The sequence below is a fragment of the Rhinatrema bivittatum genome, chromosome 9, assembly GCF_901001135.1.
Source record: "Rhinatrema bivittatum chromosome 9, aRhiBiv1.1, whole genome shotgun sequence".
Lineage (NCBI taxonomy): Eukaryota > Metazoa > Chordata > Amphibia > Gymnophiona > Rhinatrematidae > Rhinatrema > Rhinatrema bivittatum.
In genome coordinates, this window is record NC_042623.1 from 136,382,699 (window position 1) to 136,402,506 (window position 19,808).

Below are 19,808 nucleotides of genomic sequence, written 5' to 3' on the forward strand. Positions count from 1 at the left end.
ATAGACCAAGTCCTAGGAACCTAAGACTGATTCCTAGATTGAGCTCTGAGTCTAAGTCTAGATCTCTCTTCTCACGTTGGAAGCACTTGCTGGTAGTACTTGGGGCGATACGAAGGGGTCGCGAAGCCCAGCGCACGGTGCCTGGGATCGGGTAGTGGGAATAAATGCCCTGCAGTCGTGGCTTGGTGCGGTCACCGGGGCGATTGTTTCCTGTTTGGTTGAATTCGGCTTATGTGCCTCAGGGTGGTGAACGGCGGCAGTCATGTGGTCGGCGTGGGCCCTTCGGTGGTAGGGGCGAGTTTAATGAGGCCTTACCCCGACGGGCTGTTGCGCCGGCTGCGCGGCCCTGTCTCCCAGCTCCCTCGACGACGAGTCTTGCAGGTAAGAGAGGACAAGTATGAGGTTTGATGAAGTTTGGAGAGCAAGGAGAGCAATAGCAAATGAATCAGGTCAAATGTTTGTCATCTGCAAACAGAACTAATTAAATAAATTTCTGGGGGAGCTTGATTGATAGCATCACATTATATTTTTGTGAGAATTATTTCTAGTTGCTCTGCTTTACTTGTATACCCTATGCAACAAGGGTTTACAAAGGGAGCTACACTAAACCTCAGATTTATAAACACCTAGGGCCGGATTTTAAAAAGGTTACATGCGCCAGGCCTATTTTTAAAAGGCCTGGCAATGAGCGTAAAGTCTCGGGACGCGTGTAAGTCCCGGGGCTCTACAAAAGGGGCGGTCCAGGGGTGGGGCAGGGTGGGGCCAGAGGCTTCTGAGAGAGCGGCCATTGCCGCTGTGTCAGAGGATCGTGTGCCGGCAGGCTGCCAGCAGGCGCAAAAGGTAGGATAAACTTTTTTGGGGGGTTAGAAGGTTAGGTTAGGGGGAAGGGAACAGAGTAAGGCAGCACGGCTTGGTGCACAATTGTGCACCCCCTTGTGCGTACCGACCCTGGATTTTATAACATGCGCGCGTCTTCCCGTATGCTCCTAGCTCAAAGTCATGCCATACGATGTGCTCCTATCAAGGCCACTGTTATGCAGGTGGTAATGTCAAATGACTCATAGGTGGCCCACAGAAGATGTTGGACTGTAGGGATGTGAAGAGGGACGCCATACGTTGCATTCGTGATTCGGATTCGTCGGGGAGCAGATACGTTGCATTCGGCCGTATGGCGCCCCGATGCGTTAATACGGCGATTTCTATTCGTGTGTCAGCTAAAATTCAAATTAACTACAACCCCCCCACCCTCCTGACCCCCCCCCCCCCACCAAGACTTACCAAAACTCCCTGGTGGTCCAGCGGGTCTGGGAACCATCCCCTGCACTCACACCCTCGGTGCCGGTTTCATCATGGCGCCGATAGCCTTTGTCACAGGGGCTACTGGTGCCATTGGTCAGCCCCTGTCACATGGCCATCGGCGCCATCTTGTGCTCCTACCATGTGACAGGGGCTGACCAATGGCACCAGTAGCCCCTGTGACATAGTATGGGCAAAGGCTATCGGTGCCATTTTGAGTAGTGGCATTGGACGGCCGGAGTACAGGAGGTCGCTCCGAGATCCCCAGGGACATTTGGCCAGCTTGGGGGGGGCCTCCTGACCCCCACAAAACTTGCCAAAAGTCCAGCGGGGGTCCGGGAGCGACCTCCTGCACGCCGGCCGCCGATGCCAGTACTCAAAATGGCGCCGATCGCCTTTGCCCTCACTATGTCACAGATACCAACGGTCGGCCTCTGTGACATAGTGAGGGCAAAAGCGATCTGCTGCCAGTATTCAAAATGGCGCCGATCGCCTTTGCCCTCACTATGTCACAGGGGCCGACCGTCAGTACCTGTGACATAGTGAGGGCAAAGGTGATCGGCGCCATTTTGAGTACTGGCATCGGACGGCCGGCATGCAGGAGGTGGCTCCCGGACCCCCGCTGGACTTTTAGCAAGTCTTGTGGGGTCAGGAGGCCCCCCCCAAGCTGGCCAAAAGTCCCTGGGGGTCTCGGAGCGACCTCCTGTACTCCGGCCATCCGATGCCACTACTCAAAATGGCACCGATAGCCTTTGCCCATACTATGTCACAGAGGCTACTGGTGCCATTGGTCAGCCCCTGTCACATGGTAGGAGCACAAGATGGCGCCGATGGCCATGTGACAGGGGCTGACCAATGGCACCGGTAGCCCCTGTGACAAAGGCTATCGGCGCCATGATGAAACTGGCACCGAGGGTGTGAGTGCAGGGGATGTTTCCCGGACCCCCCGCTGGACCACCAGGGAGTTTTGGTAAGTCTTGGGGGGGTTCAGGAGGGTGGGGGGTTTGTTTAAATTTTTATTTAGGTGGCCGTATAATTCGGGGAAGATTCGTGTATTTGTGGGGAATTGTGATACGTTTCGCTTCCCCACGAATACTACGCCTCCCTCCCTCTGGGAGGGAGGCGTAAATCCCCCGACAAAGGTAAGGGGGGGTTTAGACAGGGCCGGTCGGGTGGGTTAGGTAGGGGAAGGGAGGGGAAGGTGAGGGGAGGGCAAAGGAAAGTTCCCTCCGAGGCCGCTCCGATTTCGGAGCGGCCTTGGAGGGAACGGGGGTAGGCTGCGCGGCTCGGCGCGCGCCGGCTATACAAAATCCATAGCCTTGCGCGCGCCGATCCAGGTTTTTAGCAGATACGCGCGGCTCCGCGCGTATCTACTAAAATCCAGCGTACTTTTGTTTGCGCCTGGAGCACAAACAAAAGTAGGCTATTCGCGCTCCTTTTAAAATCCGCCCCAAAATGTCTTACTCTTGCTGTAAACTCCAGTTGCTCTGCTTTGGTTTGCAAGCCTTGGCTGTTTTCTGTTTGGGTAAGATTGTTATGAATGCACATCTGTTTTCCCTTGAGACTTCTAAGGAAAGAGGCACAGTTCTGACTTAAGCTTTAGATCGGTCTTGGAGTGCCACAGACGTGTCTGGTTTTCAGGATATCCACAATGAATATGCATGAGGTATATTTGCATGCACTGCCTCCACTATGTGCAATGTCACTTATGTGTATACATTGTGGATATCCTGTAAACCAGACCCGTCTGTGGCAGTCCAGGACCAGAGTTGCCTACCCCTACTTTAGATGCTTGGAGGGCAAGGCTGAGAGTCAGGACGAGTCCTGGACTTATAATTCAGATCCAACTCTGCAAGTAGTCCCTTTATTTTATTTGGATATTCATCCTGACCTTACAAAACCATTCAGGATGGGTTACAATAGAAAAAAATATTACAGCGAATATACAGCGAACAAAACATAAAATAAAATAATAAAACTAGCAGCAATGTAATTCAGTTTATAAATGTTCTTTAAGGAGAACCTACACTACTGTAGCTAGATGAAAATAAAAGCACACTTTCTTCTCTTCACATTCGTACCGATACAGTACAGGAGCGCACTGTTAACCCGCAATTGGACGCGCGTTTTCGACGCGCTAGCATTATCCCTTATTCAGTAAGGGGCCGAAAACTCGCGTCCAACCCGCCGAACCTAATAGCGCCCACAACATGCAAATGCATGTTGATGGCCCTATTAGGTATTCCCGCGCGATTCAGAAAACAAAATGTGCAGCCAAGCCGCACATTTTGCTTTCAGAAATTAGCGCCTACCCAAAGGTGCTAGTAAAAACTGCTTTTTTTTTGCACCCTCCGACTTAATATCATGGCGATATTAAGTCAGAGGTCCCGAAAGTTTTGAAAAGTAAAATATTTGAAGTCGTCCCGTGGCTGTCGGGTCGAAAACCAGACACTCAATTTTGCTGGTGACCGATTTCCGAGCCCGTGGCTGTCAGCGGGCTCGAGAACCGACGCCGGCAAAATTGAGCGTCGGCTGTCAAACCCGCTGACAGCCGCCGCTCTAGTCCAAAAGGAGGCGCTAGGGACACGAAGAGAAAAATCTGCACACGGCTTATTGAGCATAGGAGTTGCATTAAGACATCAAAACTTGCGGCCCCTTTAGTGCAACATTGCGTGAATGAACATCACCAATTCACTGATTTGCGGTGGTCCATTTTGGAACAAGTGGATCAAAATCCTAGAGGAGGAGATATACAGTCTTTATTAAACCGACGGGAACATTTTTGGATTTTTTACCTTAACACTATGGACCCTAATGGATTAAATGAGAGAATTAATTGGTATTCTCTCATTTGATTATTTGAAGATCTGTGATTACTTTAAGATCTGTGATTTCCACTATACTAAGGGCTATCAATAAAATTGTTATATCAAGAATGGATACCAGTTTAACTGATCTGAACAATTATTCAGTTTTGCAATAAACTGTATGGACTGCCGTGATTGATGAACAATTATTCAGTAATTGTTTTTCAATGAACAGCATGGACTGCCGCGAGAGGACGTGATAGAGAACATATTTTTCATGGGATTCATTAGCACGCATCTGGAGAGGACGTGATGGAGAACTACTTTTTAAGGGACGCATGGTGCTGAAATCAGAGTGGATGAGACGGAGAGATTTTCGTGTTGATTCAAGTGTTGTGCAGGAAGTCTTTGCCCCGGTTGTATATAACAGTTGGATTGTGGGTTCAGAGCAATTGAATTTTGTTGTTTTATTACATACAGAGAGACTTGTGAGATCTACAGCGCTTTTTTGTGAGGACGTGATAGGGAACTACTACCCACCACCGGAAGAGGAGGTACTAAGCGCTGGTATAGTATAAATAGTTTCCGGTTGTCGCCATTGTTGAAATACAGCGGGTTGAAACGCAGCTCGCTTTGACAAAAAGGATCGGCACGGAGTAAATACGCCGCAAGAAGAAGATGTTTTCTACGATTACCTGAACTGGTTTCCTCCTTTTCCCCTGAAGCAGGACAGCGGTCCGAAACATGGCCATGTCGGGTTACCTGGGACCTTTTCAGTGCGGATAAGTACCCGTTTTTTATCTTGATTGGGAATTGCCCTATAGTTTTTGAAAAAACTTTGAAAAACAAAAAATTGAGTTTATGGATGACTATGATTAAAGTAATAGTGACCCCTATGAGAAACGAGTTGTACACATAAAATGTCTGCCCGTGAATAGAGAGTCTTACATAAGTTGTTTGGCATTCTAGGTGCTATATTAATTTCAAGACTAGTACACTGTTTATTCTTGGTTGTTAATATATATGGAGCCTTATTAATTGGGACCTATCCGACGCCATCATTTCAACTAACTGTGTAAGGCAAGAAGTTTTCATTTGGGCTGACAATCCAAGTCAGGGCTTTCCAAACTTTTAGCCAATGTGACCCCATTTTAGCACTTCTAAATTCACATGACCAGAGTACAACCAAAATAAATTAGCAGGGGTACAGTCCACTCACTAAGAACATAAGAACATGCCATACTGGGTCAGAACAATGGTCCATCAAGCCCAGCATCCTGTTTCCAACAGTGGCCAATCCAGGCCATAAGAACCTGGCAAGTACCCAAAAACTAAAGTCTATTCCATGTTACTGTTGCTAGTAATAGCAGTGGCTATTTTCTAAGTCAACTTAATTAATAGCAGGTAATGGACTTCTCCTTCAAGAACTTATCCAATCCTTTTTTAAACACAGCTATACTAACTGCACTAACCACATCCTCTGGCAACAAATTCCAGAGTTTAATTGTGCGTTGAGTGAAAAATAATTTTCTCCGATTAGTTTTAAATGTGCCACATGCTAACTTCAAGGAGTGCCCCCTAGTCCTTCTATTATCTGAAAGAGTAAATAACCGATTCACATTTACCCATTCTAGACCTCTCATGATTTTAAACACCTCTATCATATCCACCCTAAGCCGTCTCTTCTCCAAGCTGAAAAGTCCTAACCTCTTTAGTCTTTCCTCATAGGGGAGCTGTTCCATTCCCCTTATCATTTTGGTCGCCCTTCTCTATACCTTCTCCATCGCAATTATATCTTTTTTTGAGATGTGGCGACCAGAATTGTACACAGTATTCAAGGTGCGGTCTCACCATGGAGCGATACACAGGCATTATGACATTTTCCGTTTTATTCACCATTCCCTTTCTAATAATTCCCAACATTCTGTTTGCTTTTTTGACTGCCGCAGCACACTGAACCAACGATTTCAATGTGTTATCCACTAGGACGCCTAGATCTCTTTCTTGGGTGGTAGCATCTAATATGGATCCTAACATTGTGTAATTATAGCATGGGTTATTTTTCCCTATATGCATCACCTTGCACTTATCCACATTAAATTTCACAGTCAACTCCTACCCTCTCTAGTCAATCCTCTCTCAACCTCCAATCTCCCCAGAGGCGGTCCTCTCTTAACTCCCCTCCCTTCCAGCTGAACCCTTCTTACATCCCCCAGCCTCTCTCAGCTCACCAGCCCATCCCGTCACCCCTTTTTTCACCACCCCCATCTGATCTTCTGAAGCCCCTAAAACTGTCATCCTCCCTCTCACTCCATCCCCCATTTCCTCCCTCACCTCCCCCATCATTTCTCTCACATGTTCCTCAGCTGATCCTCCCTCACCCTCCAGTAGCTCTAACCTCCCCCAGTCTACTATCATTCCCCCTTTCTCAGCCTCCACAGTCAATCCCTCCCTTCAAACAGCCCCTTCTCTAAACACCCCACCGGCCAGGATCAGCAGAAACCTTTTCCTTTGGGCCCCAGGCCAAAGGTGAATGACAACTAATGAGAAGAGAGGTCAGTCTGAGGACAAGAACAACTTTTTCCCTCTTGGGTGGGATTAATGATGGGCAAGGAGAGAGGAAGAGTGACAATCTCCACTGGCTCATACACACTTAGCCCTCCCCTCTCCCTCATGGATTGTCCAAGTCAGACAGTGAGCTGCAAGTGGCAGTAGCAATAGTAAGAACATAAGAAATTGCCATGCTAGGTCAGACCAAGGGTCCATCAAGCCCAGCATCCAGTTTCTAACAGAGGCCCAAACCAGGCCACAAGAACCTGGCAATTACCCAAACACTAAGAAGATCCCATGCTACTGATGCAATTAATAGCAGTGGCTATTCCCTAAGGGGTAGATTTTCAAACAAGGCGCGTTGGCGTACTTTTGTTGGCGCTCCAGGCGCCAACAAAAGTACGCGGGATTTTAGTAGATACGCGCGGAGCCGCGCGTATCTGCTAAAAACCTGGATCGGCGCGCGCAAGGCTATTGATTTTGTATAGCCGGCGCGCGCCGAGCCGCGCAGCCTACCCCCGTTCCCTCCAAGGCCACTCCGAAATCGGAGCGGCCTTGGAGGGAATCCTCTAACGCCCTCCCCTCACCTTCCCCTCCCTTCCTCTACCTAACCCACCCGCCCGGCCCTGTCTACACCCCCCCTTACCTTTCTCCGGGGATTTACGCCTCCTGGAGGGAGAAGTAAATCCCCGCGCGCCAGCGGGCCTGTTGCGCGCCGGGACGCGACCTGAGGGCAGGTACGGAGGGCGCGGCCACGCCCCCGGACCGCCCCGGGCCGTAGCCACGCCCCTGTACCCACCCCCTAAACGCCGCGACGACCGGGCCCGCCCCCGACACGCCCCCTTCGGAGAACCCCGGGACTTACGCGAGTCCCGGGGCTCTGCGCGCGCCGGTAGGCCTATGTAAAATAGGCTCACCGGCGCGCAGGGCCCTGCTCGCCTAAATCCGCCTGGTTTTGGGTGGATTTAGGCGAGCAGGGCTCTGAAAATCCGCCCCTAAGTAAACTTGATTACTTAGGGAATTGATTGATTCATGGACTTCTCCTCCAAGAACTTATCCAAACCTTTTTTGAACCCAGCTACACTAACTGCACTAACCACATCCTCTGGCAACAAATTCCAGAGCTTTATTGTGCATTGAGTGAAAAAGAATTTTCTCCGATTAGTCTTAAATGTGCTACTTGCTAACTTCATGGGATGTCCCCTAGTAATGAAGGTCATCATGGGGCTTGTGAGGCAGTGCAGCATCCCTGATCCCTCCTTACGCAAGGCTTCCTGTAATCACTCTCATGCAAGGGCAGGGTACCTGCAGGACCTTTCTGTACTGGCTCACACTAGGAATGCTGCTGCTTCTGGGATCCGAATATCCGAGGAACTTCTGGCCCCAGGTGTAGGTTTTGGGTCCCCACAGTTTGGAAAGCTCTGACCTAAGTAATTATGCACACTGACTCTTAAATCAATCTATTTGCCAATCAGTAAAGAGAGCATCCAGAATCTGAAATAAACAATTTTATTGTTCCATGACACTTCAAGATATACTTCTCTAACAACAAAAAAAACATACAAAGCATTTACGTGTCATTTCTACATTGGTACTTTGATTCCAGAAAACAGTGATAACATTAGTTCATCCACAGAACTAAGGCCCCAGCTTTGAAGTTTAAAATTAGCAGGGAACTAGCTTATTTAAGTAAACAGTAAAATCATGCAGAATTAAGTAGGAAAATAGATATTTCTGCTTCAGAGCCAGTTAGTTGACAGTTGTAAAATGTAATGCAGGGCTTAAACTTAACAGCTGGCTCTGATTCCATCCACATCCTGTGTGGTCTTTCGTACCAGTATACCTTACAAATTCAGCCATCATCCATCACTGCATGTAAACCTGGTAAAATGTGAAAGATTTGGTTTTGTTAATGGAATTTACCGTAACCAAATGTGAGAGCCACTTGGCTGCTACATAATTTATCTTAGGCTTGATATACACCATGGAGTGAAACAAAACTGTCCTTAGAAAAGCACATATGGCCTAGAAGGGACAACAGAGTTGGGCTATAGCTTGAGCATCGGGGGGGGTGTCGCATGGTTCATTCAGGTTTATTCTGGGCTGTGATCCCTTCCAGGCGGGCGCTACATGCAGGCCGTGTCTATAGGAATCAGTCCCTGAGCGAGCGTTTACTGCACAACACTTCACTGTACGAGCTGCTCTTGTTATAGTAAGGGCATGGATAAACTGACCCTACAAACTCTGGTCAGGGTTGCCCTCCTCTTGTACTGCAACAGTAACTGTCTGACACACAGTCAATTGCATTCCTGAATTCCCAAATTAAAATTCTGTGCATCAAGGTTATTTTCGTTTTCTTATCACAAAGGCATTGAAACACTATAAGAAAAAATGTTAACAGTTCTAAAAAAAAAATCTTTCCTCTTCCCATTTGCACCTCAAGAGAATTGGATACACAATATAATAGTAGTCATTAGCACATGAAACAGGAAAAGCAAGTTTAATTTAAGTTGCCCTTGGTGCTGGAGGAATAACAGCAGCCGATCTGTGTTTTAACTCCATCATTGCCTCATCCTGCAAGCACCACAGGGTGATTTTTCTCCATTTCCTAAGGTATCAAATATATAAAATAGTTGCTTTTGTTTCTACCTTTAAGGTGACTTCACATTTTGTCTCTTTCTCTCTTGGCAGAATTTTTTGAAACAGATTTTGCTTGCAAGGTTTTAACCAAAGCTCTTCTGCTCTTAGTTTAGTTTATTAAACTTGATTTATCACCTTTCTTGTGTAAGTAATGAAAACGATTTACAGTAAAACCTTATAAAAATCCAGTCATAATAAAAACAAAGCTAATTATACATACATACAAAAGCTTAAAAAAAGTTAAGATTAATCAGCAGGCCAGAGGAATGAAGATAGAATTAGTTGTTGAACTCTAGCGAGAAAAAGTGTGTCTTAAAAGCCTTTCCAAAATTTAGCGAAGTCAAAACTATATAAAATATATAATGGTCAGTCCTGATTTATACAATATCCAGCATTTAATGGTGTGCCAACTGCTGGCTATATAAATTCCCAAAACCTGCCCTCTGCTGTTAATTCATGCTTTCAATGTATTGTCTATTCAATGTCAATTATTTTGGTTCAAATGAGTTGATTCCTAACGTATATGGTTTTTGGTGTTTTAAAACATTAATAGGATTTAAAGTGAACAACAGAAGGATTAATATTTTTCAAGAGGCCCCATCCAAGCTGTATGATGTAGCTAGAGTAAACCATGTTGTCTATATACATAACTAGTCTCAACAGCCAATCAGAAACAACATCTATGGCCACCTTCAAGCTAATTAAAATATGGCCTTGGATGCTGATGGATAAGAACCAGAATGGGGCTGGCTGCTGAAACTACTTTATGATTATCTGACCAGATATGCAACTGCTGCAATATCACATTTGCACATCAAATATATTTAAAAAACGAACATACATAATCTTGTCAAAAGAGAACTTAACATTTAGCAATCCAGCTTGAAGAAACTGTAGGTTTATTCTTGGCATTCTACAGCCATGCCCATTGGCTATATGTAATACATTGAACTGATGTTTTGCACTGCATTTTTGCTTGTAAAAACAACAAAGCATTTTTCCCACTTTAGGTGTTTAGTTTTGTGTGAGGAATGCAATATTTCCCTGATAAAGCCTTTAACTAGGTGAAACAAAGGCCTTTGTCGGGTTGACTATGGGCTAAACTAGCGGGTTGATTATGGGCTTATTTATGGGGCATTTAAACCAATATGGTCCCCTGAGCAGCTCCACTTTGTAGGTGATGCTTCAATATTCTTCTTAAAATATTTTCTATTGCAAACACATTTTTGAAGATTTGTGGGCTGGCTTTGGAGTCTAGACGATGTTTTATGTGAATGGTTGTGTAGTAGTATGCATGGATAGCATGAATGAAAAATGTGTTATTATTTGTACCGATACTCTGGTTTTATGTTTTAAACTGGAATTTATCTAATATATACATGAAATCATGATAAAGATTTCTAAAGGCTATAATTTAGTGTTTAGTATAATATTTAATTATTACATGTCAAGGGTTCACCCTTTCCCTGTTTAGTAAGACTTTGGTGATACTCTTTATTTGGTATAGTGCCAGTTCTTTTGACTATATATACCGTATATATATATATATATATATATATATATATATATGTAGATAGATAGATAGATATATAGATAGATATATGATATATCTGAATGAACAATTTTTTTTAGCATTGACATTTAGTTCTTTTAATTGTAAAGATTGCGTATCTTAAAATTCTGAAAGACAGTTTTGTAAAATGTTTGAACAAAGATAAAAAGACACATTACAATACATTAAATGACCCATCTCGGTTTCTAATCATCAGATAAGAAGATTACTACCACCCAGATAAATGCTATTTTAATTGCAAAGAAAACAATTTAAAAAATGGTTGATATGGACAATATTTTGATTTGACCTATTATTAAACATAAAGCAAAACGAAGGCTTATCTGCTGGTAGTGCTTAGTATGATGGTCATATTTAGTCTCAGTATGTTCTTGATTAAATTTAAATAAGAAAAATGTTTCAATAGAGGATGTTTTTTTGCTTATGAAGTACAGTTTTTCCTTTATTTGTTTATACTATTGGATTGGGGTTGTTACAAGTTATGTTGCCATGGTTACATTATTAATTTTCTTTTCTGGAGTCCAATCCCATAATTATTTTTCCAAAAGAGATTTCTATACTGCAAAATTCAAAAAGGTGTGTACAAAATTATGTTCTGCAGAAAATCTATTATCCCTCTCAGCAAAATATCTTGTGTGTAAAATAAGATCATTTATTAAGGTGGCTGTAGTTCCTATTAATAAAATTGGAGGTAAAGAGGAGGCTGGGAATTACAGACCAGTTAGTCTGACCTCTATGGTAAGCAAATTAATGGAATCACTGCTAAATCAGAAAAAAAAGTGCAATTTCTTGAATCCAATGGATTGCAAGATCAGAGGTGGCTTTTTTTTTTTTTTTTTTTTTTACCAGAGGTAGATCTTGTCAGACAAAGCTGATCGATTTCTTTGATTAGATGACCAGAGAGTTGGATCAAGGGAGATACTAGATATAGCGTACTTGGATTTCAGCAAGGCCTGTGACAGGGTTCCACATAGGCAACTTAGAAATAAATTGAACATCCTTGGTATGGAACCTAGAATGACTGGCTGAGTGGGAGGTGACAAAGGTTAGAGGTAAATGGCATTCACTCTGAGGAGGGAGGCGTTACTAGCGGTGTGTGACAGGGATTGGTCTTTAGACCAGTTCTTTTCAACATTTTCATGAGCAACATTGCCAATACCAAAATCTACAACAGGGTGGCCAGCCAGGAAAGGGTGGAAAACATGAGGTAGGATCTACAAAGCTTGAGGAATGGTCTAGGATCTGGCAGCTAAGATTTAATAGTATAAAATGTAGAGTCATGTATTTAAGCTGCAAAAACCCAAGGGAGAGGTACAATATTGAAGGTGAATTCTTTTAAGAACAAAAGAAGAAGGATCTGGGGGTGATCGTATCTAGTGATCTTAAGGTAGCCACAAAGGTAGATAATGCAACGGCAAAAGCCAGAAAGATACCTGGCTGCATAGGGAGAGGAATGGTCAGCAGAAAAGGGGAGATGATATTGCCCATGTATAGGTCCCCTTTTGAGCCCTCATTTGGAATATTGTGCACAATTCTGGAGACCCCACCTTCAAAAGGATATAAACTGGTTGGAGTCAGCCCAGAGGGTAGCTATTAAAATAATTAGTAGTCTTCATTCTAAAGCCTATGAATAGACTTAAAGATCTAAACATGTATACCCTAGAGGAAAGGCAAGATGGGGGAGATATGATGGAGACATTTAACTATCTCCAAGGTTTTCATGCACAGAAGGAGAGTCTCATTCAACAGAAAGGAGGCAATAGAATGTGAGGTCATAGGATGAGGGTGAAAGGGAGTCCTCAGGAGTAGCCTTAGGAAATAATTCTTTACAGAGAGGTTAGTGGATGCATGAAATAGCCTCACTGTGGAGACAAAAACAGTATCTGAATCAAGAACGCATGGGATAGACGGGATATCTAAGGAAGTGATGGGAATTGTAAAACTAAATTAGTTGGGCAGATTGGCAGACTAGATAGGCCTTATGGTCTTTCTGCTGTCACTTTTCTATGTTTCATTTATTTGGCCATTTAAACAGCTTGGAATTTCACAGAATGGAGGCTAAGTGAGAAATTCTTCACTAGGCAAGGACTTTACAGACCACATAAAATTCTCCTATTCCTGTAAAATTAGTTTAAAAAAAAATGTTCCACCTTTTACTCTGTTTGCCAATTTGAACACATCAGCAACATCAGTTAATCCTACATAAACCTACGATGTACTGCGAGAATATAAAACTGTTGCACAGTGCCATACAGAGGAATCTAGGCACAATTCCAGGCTTAGGTCTTCCACTCAGAGGGTGGCTGAAGTTGCTGCAGAACAGCCAATGCAGGGGAGGGTGTCAGAGTCCTTGTGCAATGGTGACACCTAGTGGTTGCATTTGGGGCTCATGATTGCCAGGTTCCAAGGGAGCCTGATGTATGGACCCCAACTACGGATTGTCACTGCAATAGCCAGACTCAAATAAGTCATAAGAGGGTATAAAATAGGGTGAAAATCCCCAGGTAACTGCAAATGAAGGTGCCAGATTCCCAACCCTGGTTCCAACTCAGCTGAAAGCCCAAGGGAGTAGAAGAAAACGGACAAGCTAAAAAAAACAAAAAAAATAGAAAATATGCTTACTCTGCAATACCATAGAAGGCCTCTATTGACAAGTGTGAAGGTAAAAATGACTTCTAGTCTACATCTACCCTGTCTGTCCCTGGATTAGACTGTATTTTCTAAGTTCACTTGTAAAGTCATTCATTTATGAATTCTCAGAGAAGACGTTTATAGAATGAATGTGCTCTCACATACAGTGGCATCATCAAATTACTACAGATGTCATCAAGAAATGTTTTCAAGAAGATACTGCTACATGTTGATATGAAAAGGAATCACTGATGATTTCAGGAAAATGACATTCCAGTCACCGGGTCATAACACCAATAATGATAGCTGTTATTTGTAATGTGCTGTAAAAGATGCTTCACATGGTTAAACGGTCCTTTTTGTCATTACTTTGAACACAAGGAGATTAAGTGATTTCTTCTGTGACATGGTGAATGAAAGCAATGACTCCAGCTTCACAGCTATATTGTGTGATTATTGCACTATGCTGCTCATCAGCCCACTTGAGTTCACACAGGGCAAAATCACTGGATTTCAATGTGCCAGATTTGTTTTTCATTATATAATAAGGAAACATTTTAATATTGAAACACCGTTTCCCCTGAGCATTAAAACATGATTTTGACTTCTAAATACATGGATACCCTTCCTGTGATAAGTTCTTTCCAGCCCAGCCACTCCCAGCACAGGAAGACCCATAACCCTGATTGCTGAACACATTGCTAATACAAAGAGGCTCCACAGAGCTTTCTGCATCACTATAAATTTAAGCCCTGCAACCAGTCTCAAAGTAGGTAGTACAATATAGTATGTACAATAAAGAGACAACAGAAAGTCCAAAGTGTGATCTTCAAGGATCGGAAACATTACGGCTGTGGCACAAGCAATGTGGGTAGAAGAAATGAGCAAATTTTCAACTATTGAAGGGAAGGCCATGTGTGCAAGGAAGTGAAGAAAAACCACTTCAGAGCAGCACCTTTCAAGGCTTTCCACAGATCACCGTTTCCACCACAAAGGTGTTTTCAAAGTGACGAATACGGTTGCAGTTTTCAGTCTGACGTCTGTTCATACCTAGAGGGAAGAGGCAGGAAAAGTTGTTACAGATGCAATATCCAGGTGCAGTGAAAGGAATTGAGAAGAAAAGGAAAAAAAAAAACATTTTCCTGGGGCAATGATGGCTCAGCATCACGTGGCGGGCTACAAAGGTGATGCTTCAAACATGTACTGACAAGAGGAGCCCCTGAGTAACAGAGATGATTCAACAAAAAACTTACCTCAATCCCCCTATTCTGCAAGAACGCTCATTTTGAAAGACGGGGAAAACATTTTTATCTTCAAGAAAAAAGACTATTCTATTATGATGCTGTAAATTCAAAATAACTACAAATAGAAGTGCATCATATAGAATATGTTAGGTTGAAGAGAGACCAAAATGTCCATAATGTTCAACTTTCGGCTGCCTTTCCAGAAGTGATCAAGGGGCAAAATGAAACACAACATCACAGTCAATTTGGACACTCTGTTGAAGACTTCATGACTCTAAACCCATCAAGATATGAACTAAGGAGTACTGATTAACAAGGCCTGCACTCTAAGCACCCACGTAATGATGCATGGCAGAGGCAGGAGTGGCAGGAGCACATACCCCTGCTGCTACCCCCATGAGCACATTCAGAACCTCGCAGACTGGCACTTCCTCCCTGCTGATCTTGTGAATCATGAGATCAGTAGCAAAGAGAAGCAATGCCACCTTTTTCTTTTTGGAGCCTGCTTGTGGTGCCAGTAGCCTGGGCAAAGCAGGCAGCAGAGCATGCTCCCACTGTCGCAAGCCCAAATTCTGGGAAAGGAAGGGCGGCAGGGGCAAGTTTTCTATGGCTGTGACATGGTTGCCAAAATAGAAACATTATTACTGTCAGTCTGTCAGTCACGCCCCTAGGAACCCTATCCCCCGCCTCCCCCCAACATTTCAAATCACCAAGAGGAGCTCCTCTTCTCAAGCAAACTGCCTAATGGGACCCCCCACCACGTCCCACCCCCAGAGAATGAAAATGTTCAACACGGCCCTTTTTCTCAACTGTTGGGTGACTCCTGGCATATGAGATAAATGGCAGATATCCTTTACAAAAATGTCAGCTACCAGCTAACCCCATGGCTCAAGATCTGGGGAAGGAAGGAAGGTAAGAAGCTGCATCTATTTTGGTCACCTCTACAGATTTAGATTAGTGCTGAGGGTTATTTTTGGAGAAAATGTCCCATTACCCCTAAAGGATTTAGTTTCACCAGGGTAAGCAATCTGGATGCAGGTTATCCCTTCTCCCAGATCCTACCCTCTCTGCAGCAGAATAGTATTTTTGCCCATACTTAAGCATAAAATTGAATAAAAAAGGTACAAGAATCTAATCTGGCAGTAACTGTAGCTCTTACGTCTCTTTGTGGTCCTGCGTTTCAGCCTGTAGGTCTCTCTGCCATTGCACAAATGGTAGATGAAGAAGCCCAGCTGCTCCATGTCATTCACTTGCTCTGTAACAATCATCTCCTCCTGGATTATGTAAGTCTGAGGCAGGTAGGTTCCTTTCTGCAAATAAGTTGTCAGAAAGAAAAAGAGTGAGAACAGACGGATTCAAAATCTGAAGCCATAACTTTGATTCGGAAGTTAAAAATCTTACTTCCACCACTTTTACCAAATCAGAATTTCCCACTGAAGTTGAGTTAAGTCCAACGGGTCTGGGGAGGAGCCACAACAAAATCAGAAACAGGAGGCAAATACTTCTACCCTTAATTCCATGTTTCTGCACCATTCCATGTATTCCACACTTGCAATTACAAGCTTTGATCAAAACTTTCCTTGCATCTGGTTCTTGAAAAAAATAATCAAATACTGCAGGATGGCTCAAAGTAAGTCTTGGCTACAATCTGCTACTTTTTTTGAAGGCATGAATAAACATGTGGATAAAGGAGAGCCAGTTGATACAGTGTACCTGGATTTTCAGAAAGCATTTGAAAAAGGTATTGTCTTGAGGAAATTAAAAAGTCATGAGATAAGAACATAAGAACATGTCATACTGGGTCAGACCAAGGGTCCATCAAGCCCAGCATCCGGTCTCCAACAGAGGCCAAACCAGGCCACAAGCACCTGGCAAGTACCCAAAAATTAAGTCTATTCCATGTTACCATTGCTAGTAATAGCAGTGGCTATTTTCTAAGTCAACTCAATTAATAGCAGGTAATGGACTTCTCCTCCAAGAACTTATCCAATCCTTTTTTAAACACAGCTATACTAACTGCACTAACCACATCCTCTGGCAACAAATTCCAGAGTTTAATTGTGTGTTGAGTGTAAAAGAACTTTCTCCGATTAGCTTTAAATGTGCCACATGCTAACTTCATGGAGTGTCCCCTAGTCTTTCTATTATCCGAAAGTGTAAATAACCGATTCACATCTACCCATTCTAGACCTCTCATGATTTTAAACACCTCTATATCATATCCACCCTAAGCCGTCTCTTCTCCAAGCTGAAAAGTCCTAACCTCTTTAGTCTTCCCTCATAGGGGAGCTGTTCCATTTCCCTTATCATTTTGGTAGCCCTTCTCTGTACCTTCTCCATCGAAATAATATCTTTTTTGAGATTCGGCAACCAAAATTGTACACAGTATTCAAGGTGCGGTCTCACCATGGAGCGATACAGATGCATTATGACATTTTCCATTTTATTCACCATTCCCTTTCTAATAATTCCCAACATTCTGTTTGCTTTTTTGACTGCCGCAGCACACTGTACCGACGATTTCAATGTGTTATCCACTATGACACCTAGATCTCTTTCTTGGGTTGTAGCACCTAATATGGAACCCAACATTGTGTAATTATTGCATGGGTTATTTTTCCCTATATGCATCACCTTGCACTTATCCACATTAAATTTCATCTGCCATTTGGATGCCCAATTTTCCAATCTCACAAGGTCTTCCTGCAATTTATCACAATCTGCTTGTGATTTAACTACTCTGAACAATTTTGTATCGTCTGCAAATTTGATTATCTCACTCATCGTATTTCTTTCCAGATCATTTATAAATATATTGAAAAGTAAGGGTCCTAATACAGATCCCTGAGGCACTCCACTGCCCACTCCCTTCCAATGAGAAAATTGTCCATCTAATCCTACTCTCTGTTTCCTGTCTTTTAGCCAGTTTGTAATCCATGAAAGAACATCGCCACCTATTCCATGACTTTTTACTTTTCCTAGAAGCCTCTCATGAGGAACTTTGACAAACGCCTTCTGAAAATCCAAGTACACTACATCTACCAGTTCACCTTTATCCACATGTTTATTAACTCCTTCAAAAAAGTGAAGCAGATTTGTGAGGCAAGACTTGCCTTGGGTAAAGCCATGTTGACTTTGTTCCATGTCTTTCTATATGTTCTGTGATTTTGATCTTTAGAACACTTTCCACTATTTTTCCTGGCACTGAAGTCAGGCTAACTGGTCTGTAGTTTCCCGGATCGCCCCTGGAGATAGGAGGCAATGTTCTATTGTGAACTGAGAACTGGTTAAAAGATAGAAAAGAGAGAGTAGGGCAAAAGGGTCAGTCTTCTTAATGGGGAAAGGTGGAGTGCCCCAGGTATCTCTTCTGGGACCTCTGCTTTTTAGCCTATTTAGAAATGGCCTAGAGATGGGAATAACGTATTTGCTGATGATACAAAATTATTCAAAGTTGTTAAACCACAAGAGGATTGTGAGAAATTGCAAGAGGACTTTGTGAGACTGGGAGTCTGGGCATCCATATGGCAGACGACATTTAATGTGGACAAGGGCAAAGTGGTGCACAGAGGGAAGAGCAACCTAAATTACAGTTAGACAATGCAAGGTTCCACATTGGCAGTCACCATCCAGGAAAAGGATCTAGGCGTCATAGTTTATAATATTTTGAAATCCTCCACTCAGTGAGTGGTGGTGGCCAAGAAAGCAAACAGAATGCTAGGAATTATTAGGAAAGGAATGGAGAATAAAACAAAGAATATCAGAATGCTTCTGTATCGCTCCCTAGTGTGCCTACACCTTCATGTGCAATTCTGATTACCACATCTCCTAAAAGATACAGCAGAATTAGAAAAGGTACAGAGAAAGGGATCAAAATGATAAAAGGGATGGAATAATTCTCCTAGATGGAAAGGCTAAAGAGGTTAATGCTCTTCACTTTGGAGAAGAGACGGCTGAGTGGAGATACGATAGAGGTCTATAAAACAATGAGTGGAGTGGAGTGGAACAGGTAAATGCAAATCGGTTCTTTACTCTTTCAAAAAGTACAAAGACTAGGGGACTTGAAATGACGTTACTAGGTGTTAGATTTAAGACAAATAGGAGAAAACATTATATACTCAATACATAATTAAATGCTGGAATTCATTGCTGGAGGGTGGGTAAAAGTTGTTAGTAAACCATTATGAAGGTGGACGTGGAGAAATCTATTGCTTATCCCTGGATAAGCAGCATGTAATCTATTAGCCTTTTGGGATCCTGCCAGGTACTTGTGACCTGGATCGGCCATTGCTAGAAAAATGATACTGGGCTTGATGGACATTTGGTCTGACCCACTATGATAAATCTTATGTTCTCTTCTCTGACTCATTTTGATTTAAATATGGCATTTGGAGTATCTGAATTGCAAGCTATGGCATTGCCACTCACATTCTGTGACAAATGATGATTATATATCATGAACAGAAGAGAAAATAAAATTATCTGCTGTTGCAGAGTCTTAAAGATTTCAGGTTTTTCTGGCAAGTTAATAGAGAAATTGCTTACCTGATGATTTTGTTTTCCTAAGTGTAGACAGATGGACTCAGGACCAATGGGTTATGCTCCCTGCCAGCAGATGGAGACAGAAGAAAGCTGACATCAGAGTACATATACCCCTGTAGTGACCTCAATCCGCCAGTATTCTCTTCAAAAATCACTGTGAACATACTAGTAAAAAACTTGATTAAAAAATATGATTAAAAACAGTCAACCATAACTGTACTCAACCAACCATAAACACTGACCTCCAGTAAGAACACAGCTACCCCAATCTAGGGGCTGGATGAACACTTACCAGTAATCCCTTTGGATTTGAAGCCCACAATGGGAGGACCCGTGGCACAATCATTGGTTAGCAGAAGGTGGGAAGCTGAGTCCTTCTGTCTACACTAAAGAAAATGAAATTATTAGGTAAGTAATTTCTCCATTTTATAGAATGTAGCCAGATGGACTCAGGATGTACAAAAGCTACTCCTGACTGGGGCGGGAAGCTGCCCATGGTCCAGTTAATACCGCCCATGCAAAGGCTGC

The 19,808-nt window shown here is 43.2% G+C and overlaps 1 protein-coding gene across 2 annotated transcripts in view; it reads right to left on the bottom strand.

The window, feature by feature from the left end:
- Positions 1-8,148: 8,148 nt before the first annotated feature.
- The window catches only part of ITM2C (integral membrane protein 2C), a 119,055-nt gene continuing 107,395 nt past the window's right edge, over positions 8,149-19,808 (bottom strand). For both annotated transcript variants that reach the window (XM_029615615.1, XM_029615614.1), the window contains exons 5-6: positions 15,901-16,051; positions 8,149-14,547 (exon numbers count right to left, since the gene is read on the bottom strand). In XM_029615615.1, the coding sequence (XP_029471475.1) occupies positions 14,456-14,547; positions 15,901-16,051 (243 nt within the window). In that variant the 3' untranslated portion in view covers positions 8,149-14,455. The remainder of the gene's footprint in view (positions 14,548-15,900; positions 16,052-19,808) is intronic.